The 9629-nt window shown below is 38.8% G+C and overlaps 2 protein-coding genes and 1 long non-coding RNA gene across 8 annotated transcripts; 2 read left to right on the top strand and 1 right to left on the bottom strand.

The window, feature by feature from the left end:
- Positions 1 to 358: 358 nt before the first annotated feature.
- LOC107226835 (peroxisome biogenesis factor 10) lies at positions 359 to 2423 on the top strand. Of its 3 annotated transcripts, none has more exons than XM_046742138.1 (4): positions 359 to 531; positions 757 to 1054; positions 1129 to 1380; positions 1452 to 2423. In XM_046742138.1, the coding sequence occupies exons 2-4, from the start codon at positions 764 to 766 to the stop codon at positions 1776 to 1778; spliced, it is 870 nt and encodes a 289-aa protein (XP_046598094.1). In that variant the 5' UTR covers positions 359 to 531; positions 757 to 763; the 3' UTR covers positions 1779 to 2423. The 3 variants fall into 3 exon arrangements, with proteins under 3 accessions (XP_046598094.1, XP_015523267.1, XP_015523266.1); XM_015667781.2 differs by having other exon boundaries at positions 361 to 531; positions 754 to 1054; XM_015667780.2 differs by having other exon boundaries at positions 364 to 531; positions 744 to 1054.
- Positions 2094 to 7051, bottom strand: LOC107226864 (myotubularin-related protein 14). 2 transcript variants are annotated; one of them, XM_046742133.1, is made up of 6 exons: positions 6549 to 7051; positions 5627 to 6186; positions 4817 to 5136; positions 4247 to 4715; positions 3613 to 3972; positions 2094 to 3396 (listed from the first exon to the last, which is right to left on the bottom strand). In XM_046742133.1, exons 1-6 carry the CDS (start codon positions 6633 to 6635, stop codon positions 3234 to 3236), a joined length of 1959 nt encoding a protein of 652 aa, XP_046598089.1. In that variant the 5' UTR covers positions 6636 to 7051; the 3' UTR covers positions 2094 to 3233. The 2 variants fall into 2 exon arrangements, with proteins under 2 accessions (XP_046598089.1, XP_015523317.2); XM_015667831.2 differs by having other exon boundaries at positions 2094 to 3399; positions 6549 to 7048.
- A 33-nt stretch (positions 7052 to 7084) lies between these two features.
- Positions 7085 to 9387, top strand: LOC124294818. 3 transcript variants are annotated; one of them, XR_006904746.1, is made up of 4 exons: positions 7085 to 7428; positions 7879 to 8036; positions 8185 to 8337; positions 9233 to 9387. It is a non-coding gene; the product is annotated as an uncharacterized LOC124294818 (long non-coding RNA). The 3 variants fall into 3 exon arrangements; XR_006904745.1 differs by having other exon boundaries at positions 7879 to 8337; XR_006904747.1 differs by having other exon boundaries at positions 7879 to 8771.
- Positions 9388 to 9629: the final 242 nt, after the last annotated feature.

The following is a 9629-nucleotide window of genomic DNA, read 5'->3' as shown; positions in this document are numbered from 1 at the left end:
AACACTTCTTTGTTCATTTACTCGTTAATTTAAATTCTCTAGTTTGTTGTTTTTTTTTTTCTCTTACGGATCATTCGATTCCACAGAGTCTCTATATCACCGCACGTTTTACTCCTTCTGTCGGTTCGTATCAATTTATAACACGGCCTTAAGTAACGCCCGGCGAATCACAATTCTACCGTTATCTAGGGCGATGCCTACTCTGCTCGTCGCCGCTCGCTCACCCTGTCTTCCATTGGCACGTCGCTACGAACGTTCGCCGATAGCTTCTCTCGTAACCTTTCGTCGGCCAATTGGGGGCTCCCTTACGTCGGTCAAGCCCAATGGGCACTCAGCTTTTATGTGATGACGTCACTAGCCATTCGACCAACGTAAGCGCAACCGCTTAGTCATACGCAGCCACACACCGAACGACATCCGGAACGCCAGATTCGAGCAGGATATTGTTTCGTACCTGTTTAAGCAGCAATTTTTGCTCTATTCCGTCACTACGAGCGTCGATTTTACCTATTTCGGAGCTATAAACTCGAGGTAACTGCCAAAAATCTCAAATAATTCTACTCACTCTCGGCCAATGGAGAGTGCGGAAAATTAATTTACTTTCTTTAAGTTGGCAGTTCCGTATGCCGCGAAATATAAAACTTGAAGACGTATCGGATCTTCGTGCATGCGATCTTGCGTTAATTTGTACAGAAATTCAAATGTTCGAATGTCTTTTGTTTCTTGGTCTTACCGTTAATCAGATGAAATTAGAAGGTCAACGATGGAGCGAGTTACTCCACGTGGTTTCCGATCGAAGGGTGCGAATCAGGCAGAAATATTAAGAGCCCGTCAGCGGGATGATATGTTTGTTACAAATTTGCGGGAAAACTTATCAGAATTGATGCACAAACTCGGTGGCAGCAAATTACTTCTACACATCGTACAGTCCGAGCTACCAGCCAAATTCGCCTATTTCATTGCTACTACAGCAATGAACAATCAGACTATTGGTGAGGAGTACACTGGCATTATTCAAGCTGACCTGAAAGCCTTAAAAGTTCCATCGCTCGCTGTGGGTATTCAGTTTTGGAACATCCGCTGAATTCAAATGCCCGTTTTTATAAACAGACTGAAATTATCTTTCAGGCACGAACGTTAGCCATACTATTGGAATGCTTTGGCGAACAAGTCTTGATAAGGATATTAGACAGGCTATTGGTCTCAATCAACAATCCAGGAAACGAATTAACACCCGAGGCGAAATCTATTCTAAATTTCTCATTGACGAGACTCAGAACTGCTATTCCCATTGTAATTCTAGCCCATCGAGGTCTCTTCTATATTCTTGGTCGGTATTACAGCCTCAGCAAAAGAATCGCTGGTGTTGATTATATCAAGGTGCGTTGACCGTACTGTCTACCCCTGCTCAAAGCATATTTGATAGTAAAAATTGCAAATATTTTTCGCAGGTATACGGCCGTCGTCCAGCCGAAGGGATAAGTTGGGGTTTGCGATTGTTGGGGGTGGCAACGATCGCTCAATGTTTATTGAAGCTCTGGAGCAGCCGACAGTTATCAGCATCTGAGGAGGCAAAAACAGTTGAAATCACGAAAGGGTTGGGCACAGATTCACGTAGCTGCCAATTATGCCTCGAAGTTGTACCAACGACCGCAACACCCTGTGGTCATCTTTTCTGTTGGCAATGTATTTCTGATTGGCTTGCCGCCAGACCGCAGTGCCCATTGTGCAGAGAGTATGCCCATCCATCTAGAATTATATATTTATTAAATATTTGAGAAATGCGGGCAGAGAGAAGAAAAAAAAGTGGCAAACACGCATGCGTTATTTCCATTCCAATGTGACAAACCGTTAGATACATGTACTAGGTACGGAGATTGTTTCACAGCATGAAAAAAGTAAATGCATGCCAAATAATAACAATTCCTTCGCTTGTTGATAATAAATACGTTTTGTATCATTGTAAGTTTGGCTATAATTATTACACTGATGAAGGATCACGCAATAACCCATTACAACAACTTATGGGAAAAATTTATAATTCCAGTTGTGAAAGAGGAGAGATTGGTAAAATAAAACACAAACAACCGATGTCAGATCTGATTAAAATATATAAAAAAAAGTTTTTTTTCTCCAAATTACATTGTACACAAGAAATAAATTAAAAATCTTCAATCTTATTTGAAATCAGAATTTAAGTGAAACATGTTTTTGCCGTTCGTATGTTCATTTTTTTATCATTACAACGGTTATACGTGCTATATCATAGTCCATGTTGCTCGATTTTTATCGTAAACTTTTCAATATGGAATAGGTAGTTCGTGTTAAGTAGATAAATGTTTTATTCTAATTCACGTACTTAGTTTAGTTTAAGGCTTAGTGCCTGCAATTTTTAACAACGGAAGAAACGATGATTCCCTTTACAAATATTGTACAATTTGGTATAATATGTTACAAGCCAATTATGAATTACCATTACTTTGCATTTTACAATAACAATTTCATTCTTCTTTAATCTTGCGATAACGTCCTCTCATGCAGTAGAAATAGATTTTTAATTGTTTGTCATCAATAGGTCTGCGGTTCATTTGGTCTATGACGTTTTCAATCCCCAGCTCAGAATTCACATTTTTATTCCCGTTATCAACTAGCTAGCTAACTACGTGGATCTGGTGTTTCCTAATTCTAAGAATATTCTTCGAATTTCGGATACCTCATAACGTGAAAATGATTTAAATAACATGAAAAATTGTATTAATATTCACCGATTATACAGCGAGTCGATGACTCGATCCCGAATCTTCTTTTTGTGATCAACGATACTATTTTCGAATTCTATAATAATAAATACAAGTACGTACGTGTAATATTGTAAACGTTATTTTATATATGTGTTAATTATTAGGCGCGCGAACGATTCAAAGACTTCGATTATTATAAAAAGGATAACGTACGATATATTATATACAAAAATAACAAGTCTTATTGAGACGTATACGTAAGCCGAACACGACACGTTTCAATCGCGATACATGATGATGATATACACGTCAACAACAATGGTGAGTTATCAATATGTGTGCACGTCACTCTTTTTAGTCAGGTGAATAATAATGATATTAATAAAATTTTCTCAGTTGAATCAAAGAAGAATCAATAACGATAAATTAATTATTTGTGATTAGCATGATGAGGGGAAGAAGCTAAGATGTCACGATGATCAACGGCTTAGGTCACAACGATGTACGCTGCGTTGAAAGGATTCCAACCTTTTCGGCAAAATTACCCAACAGATTACCCAGTGCCGAATCCGCGCCGTCTTTGAACTTGAACCCGATCGCCGAACAGTAGACGTTGTAAAATAGCGTTCTTACGTTGTGGAGTCTTTCTTTCCGTCTTCTGGAAGCAAACGAAAATAATTTTTTTTTCTCTCCAAACTCTAAGTGTTAAAGATTTAAAGCTACAGAAGCCGGCATAATCGATTAATTTATTATACACACTACTTGCATATGTTCATCTCAAGTAATATTTCACGCCAAGATGTAAGATACCTGCTCAGATTAATTTCCGGATTAAAAATACAGAAATATTATTTTCATCAAGGTCACGTACTGCATAAGGTGATCAAGAGTGGTCTGGGACAGGCCATCTTCCGTAATGGTGCAGCTAGAATCATGCGATAATTGTCCGGGACAAATTTCGCACATTGGTCTACAAACTGTTGAACAGGCACCAGAAGTGGTTTCGCTTCCGGAAGAATTGGCCATTGTTGAACCTCGGAGACTTCCGGTACCTGATATTATTTGCCAAGAGCCTCCGCTGACTGAGGATGTGGATTCATTTCTCTGTCGAAGCCTTCCTGAAACAGGTACAGCGACAGGAGATGTTCGAGTCTGTGGCAAAGGCGAACGCGGCCCCAATCCGCTACTCTCCCGATTGTGGGTAGTGTGCAAGGTCCGTGCAACCGTGTTTCTGAAGTACATAGATAAAAATCGGATTTATTTCACGGTAGCAGTCGGTAGTTAAGAGATTAGGGAATTCAGCGACTTGGTCAATAGTATGGGTCAGGGATACTTAATGGTCGTTTGGGTTTGGAATGCCTGCTTTGATTCAAGGGCGTTCAGGAGGTGGATCTGAAACGAAGGATCAGGGATGATAGCGAACATTCCTCGGGTTTACAGTGTGCCTCGAAATCGAGCCTGGAACGCAACATAATACTGTTAGGATTAATCAACTGTAGCCATACCCATTATTTTGAGATTCTTCCTGGCCTTCGTTGACAGGGGAAACCGTAGAGATAGCAGGTGGATTGTTGTCTTGACTATCGCGACTATTTTGACTAGCGGAACTGCACCAACTGTTGAGGCTTAAATTTGAGCTAACCGAACTAATCGTGACAAAGGATTCGTTATCAGACATGACGTTGTCTAGTTGGCAATCGCTGTCGTTTCTAAGTACCGGGTGTTTAGTCTTTGAGCAGCGTGAACCCAATATGCTATATTCCTCATCCATTATGTTTTTCAAGAAAGAAAAACAAAAGAAGAATATTTCTTCTCCTTTGCTAAGCCGGTCCTCTAAGTTGTGGCCGAATAACATCCAGTCATACGCTATGGTGAAATAAAGTATTTGGTGTGCGTCCAGTGACTGGTGGATCATTCCGTCTGCCCATAAGCTTAGCCTGAGCAGCGAGACAAACAATGGAGTTCGATCCCACCCTAAGAAAAGGAGTTAGTCAAGTGAGTATTTCATAAAAGAAGTGGCGATTGCTAGTCCTGTTGATGATTCTCAGAAAAAAAACGTCCTTATAGTATCTCACCAGAAATGCAATGGATTAATAAACCGCTTCCATTGTCGGTTAAATAACGTAAAACGAGCTTCATGTAGTTTTGCGTTAGCTGGACTAGATCCCAGATTTTGTACTGGTCCCAATTTACCCTGAGCGGAGTGGAGACTGGATCTTCTGGAACGCCAATGGTCGCATCAACATGAGCTTGGCTCCAGTCGAACACGAGGCCCTTCCCATTGTAGTTCCTGTCTCTGTATTCCTTGAAGAATTCGCACCCAGGATATGGCAGTGAGATAATGGTAAAGTCTGAGTACCTTTTCTCCTTGTCGACCTTCTCCGAAGACGTGACACTATGTACCGGACAAAATAGCACTGCTTAGTTCAATAAATTTATCATCAATACAAAAAAAGTGAAAAGACACTACGAAGTGATTCAACACAATTATTGTAGTAAAAAATCAACGACTGCAGGTTTCCTTTTGACAGCTTATTTAAACAAAAGTATATATCGTATTTTTCACTTTTGCTTTTTATATTTTGCTTAAATGATGAAATGCTGCGTTTAAGTAATAATTAAGAGGGTAGTTTGGATTTTTGTGCCATCTTTAAATATAGCGTTACAATGTCTTCTGCATTTTATATAAAATTTGGGATTGAATATAATTGAAGAAGACTTTATGCATACGTTTGAGAAAAAAAACCATCTATTTGTCTCAGGAATAAAAACTATACTCCGATTTCTGTGACAAACCAACGTTATATATTATAAATACATAAAGATAAATGGTCGAAGGGGTTTAACACCTGAAATTGGTTATTGTTAATGATATTGATACTTACTTCATGCCAAATTTCACCTTCTTCTTTTCTACCATAAAGTCAACGATAGTCCCAACATTGAGAGTTTTGAGCAGTCTTATATCATGGCTTCTGACTCTGTCAAACAGCTGCCAGTCTCCAGAAGTCAATTCTCCGCCAGTAGCCTCTTCGACCTCTTCTTCAGGAGGGAGAGAGTTGGCACCGTCGTTACCCGAAAAGAAATAGTCCAGACCAGACCTGCCGTAAATTTCAGGTCCACCAGACAGCGTGGCGGAACGACAGATATATTTCCCTTTGTAAAGTATGACCGGCAAGGGAAACCTGGACCTGCATCTTGCGAATCTTGCATTTTTCATAAGTTCCCTGAGCTTATTGATATCATACATGCTCTCATATATAGTATCTGTCGTCCTAGGCGGTGGCGTCGGTGAATCGGAATTAGAACTTCTGGTTTTTTCATTTTCGAAAAGGATCATTTGACTAGGATAATGAGCGCTAAGCTCACCACCGTTATTGCTTATCACAGAATGTGAGTAATCGATGTCGGAAATTAGCAGGCATCGCTGCATTATCGCTTGACTCTGCGAACAATTTAAGTGCGATGAGAAGTGCTGATGGGTGGAAAAAAAAATTTTGAGAATACGATGCGGTAGGAAATCAGAATAGAGACAATTAGAAACACGAAGGTGGCGTGAACACGAATTCCAGGTTAGATTAGGTTAGGTCGAGGTTCAAGCTAGCTAGTGCCGAGAAAAGAAGTTAAAAATAAAGAAGTCATTTGTCCGCGTTGTTTTTTCCTTTTTTTTCTTGAACAAGCTTAAAATTATCGACACCTACGTTGGCCTTGAGCAGACGTAGAGAAGCATGCCACGTTCGTGATACATAACCTTAAACGTGGGTTAAGATTAAAGGTAATATAATATTATTTAGGTGTATGCATTACCGTACTGTCAGCATCTTTGGCACGATAAGTATTTTTAGCAAAATGGACAAGCAGCTCTTGAAGATCTTCGTTTTTTATTTCACTCATGATATTCTTTTTTCCGTATTTTGTTTTCACTGTGTTTATGAATTGTTGTGATTATTTTTTTACACTCGTACTTATTACGTTTCGCTTTTGTTTCTCCCGTTCGTTTCCTTTTAGCCGTTCGCGGCTTCGAGTTCGTATCTTTTTTTTTTGTTTTTTTTTTTATAGTTCCTTATCTCTGTTCAATTCCTTCGCTGTTCTCTTTATTACTTTACTGTCCTTCTTTATTTCTCTTCATCTGTCGTTTCAAAACGTTTCGAAACTCTCGCGTCACAGCGTCGTTGGGCTAGGTGTAACGGATATGAATGCTTTACAACGTCTGGTATGCACATGTACCGAGCGAGATATATACCTCGGCGTCTCTAATGCCGATTGCCAAATTTCGGCGTTTCAAATCCCTCTTCCTTCTCCGCGCCTTCTTCTTCTTCTACCTCTTCTGTTTCTTATAATTATTATTATTACTCTGCTTATCCCTTTTTTCATCATGTGGTCGGACACGCGGTGTTAATTCCTAATCCACCGTAACCTCTAGATTCAGATCAACAGTCTTTTGTTCTGTTGTTACTAGTTCTATCCTAAGTTCTTTTACTACCAAGTTGGTTAAGTAAATTTAGTCCTTGTCCGATGATACAATTTTTACCCCTCGGTTAGCTGACCCCTTCCAGACATCGTTCAACTTCCCAACTTCCCCCCTCACGCCACGCCGCGAAGCTGTAATGACGAGATGCGAAGCAGACGTCCTTGCGGTCATACGCTCATCCCGTTCTTCGCCCAAAGCGGAACCGTATACGATAAGGTGACGGTATAAATGTTCATATATGGGTCCGTGTATTTAAGCTATGACTGTTCATGATTTGTCACAATGCTCCATACAATACTCTGTGTATATAACGTTATACGTGTCTCGCTTCATATGTTTGTAATGTATTGTATATTTATAAATGGATTTATAATCATGTATTGCATTATAGTATTTGTATAAAGTATTGCATCGTATAATTGTACACTTTATGCATATACGTATTGAATTTAATTGAAAAGTAATAATTTACAACTCTACCGTTGCAATCTGTATCGTTAACACTGTCAACACGATACCGTTACGTCTGACTTTTGGGTTTCTCAGTATCTCGGGAGTTTTTTGATGTTTAAACATTTCTGTTTGTTGAACAACTAGAAATATTGCAATGAAAGCTATTGGATCATTGAGTAATCATGTTAATCTTATTCTCTGAATTTTTTTTAGATTTTTTGGACACTCCTAAGTGGGTTAAAAATGGCCAAGAACGGCGTAGTCACAAAAACACGACGTGGCCGACGCAGGGTTAACTTTACACCTGGCACGGCGTATTGTCAATAATTCTTACCATTAATCCTATGAGATTGCGGACCAAGTCGCTAGAGGTGAACTTTCATGTTGTGCATTATTTTTCTTATTTTAGAATTGAACGATTTGTGTACATGTTTGATGGAGAACATGTTTGGTTTACATGATTCTGTAGCTTCTAACTCATGGTAGATTTGTATTTACTAACTTTGAGATTGCCAATAGCCTTCGATAAATGCGTGGATGTGTTAACCTGGAAACAGGAAAAAATTTCGATTCTATTTACACCAGAGAATTGTGGAAGCGAAGATTACAAAACATCATATCACGTATGGACGCAAAACTACAAGTAGATGAGGATTCCGGCGCAGTTTAGCAGTAAGTTCAACTTCTTCGAAGCAGCATTGGCTGCGTTCTCAACGTTTTACCGCGAAAATTTAAGTCTAGGAAGTGTTTCGAAGAATATTGTAAAATCTTTTCACAAGTGAATGTGCGAGTTGTATGGAAAGTAAGAAAGTGATTACCTATCACAGTATTGCAATTTTGAATCGCAAACTTTGTTGTATCAGAAAAATTATTGCAAACCTCTTACGTGCTAAGGAAACTCGGTGTATTCAAAGAATATTTGTGAGAAAATCAAACAAACGAATTGGTTGATGGGTTGAGGATTTTTTTGAGATATTCGTCGGACCATGACTATTTTGATATGTGTATTCTGTGTATTTTGGCTATAATTATGGACATAATAATCTTGGAGAAATGAGTCTATGCACTGTTCTCTCTCGTGAACAGATGTCGATATACTGTCTAAGGTATTGTTTAATTAAAGATTTTTCGGAATAAGGGCCATCCATAAATTACGTCATACGTTAACGGGGGGGGGGGGGGGGGGGGGGGAGGGTATCACCGTAATGTGACATAGTGTGATAAGGGGCAGGGGGGGTCAAAAGTTTTGTGACCTCACATGTTAAAATTTAAAGTACTAAAACATAAAAATTTATATATGAAGATTATTTAATGAAAATAAGAATAAAATGAAAATAACTGTTTTCTTTTGATTATTTTTAAATACATGCATAAGTTTGAAAAATTTGTGACGTCACATCAGGGGGGGGGGGGGTCTAAAAATGTGACAACCTGTGACAAGGACGGGGGGAGGGGTTTGAAAGTTTTAAAATTCGTGTGACGTGACTAATGGATGGCCCCTGAGGTAAATGCTTTTTAGGTTTTTTTTTAATCAAGAGCGTTACCATTAATTTTTCTCGATTTTTAGAGCGAAAAGGTTTTCGTCTCATAATCGTTGTGTACGATCCTTCGTGCACTAATTGAACCCTGAGAACGCTAGAAAAGATATCTGGGACACCATGGAACCAACGGCTTAGGAAATTGAGAGAAAGTTAAACTATAGTTGAAAACTACAAAAATAATTATTCTGTACAACATTTTTTACTTTTTACTTGGAGTAATGTGAATTCTTCTTTGTACTTCTTAAGTAATAGTGAGATTTCTGATGTAATGTGAAATCGTTTTGTTGCATTTCTTCTTGTGTGTCACATGAATACTATTTGTCTACGTGTGAGGTACGATACACTGACACCCGAACACTTGTACTAGAAATAAGATATGTTGAATGAAATACAAATGAGACTCAGCATCTATGAATTTGTGAT

The sequence above is a fragment of the Neodiprion lecontei genome, chromosome 5, assembly GCF_021901455.1.
Source record: "Neodiprion lecontei isolate iyNeoLeco1 chromosome 5, iyNeoLeco1.1, whole genome shotgun sequence".
Lineage (NCBI taxonomy): Eukaryota > Metazoa > Arthropoda > Insecta > Hymenoptera > Diprionidae > Neodiprion > Neodiprion lecontei.
This window is presented reverse-complemented; position numbering and strand designations above follow the sequence as displayed.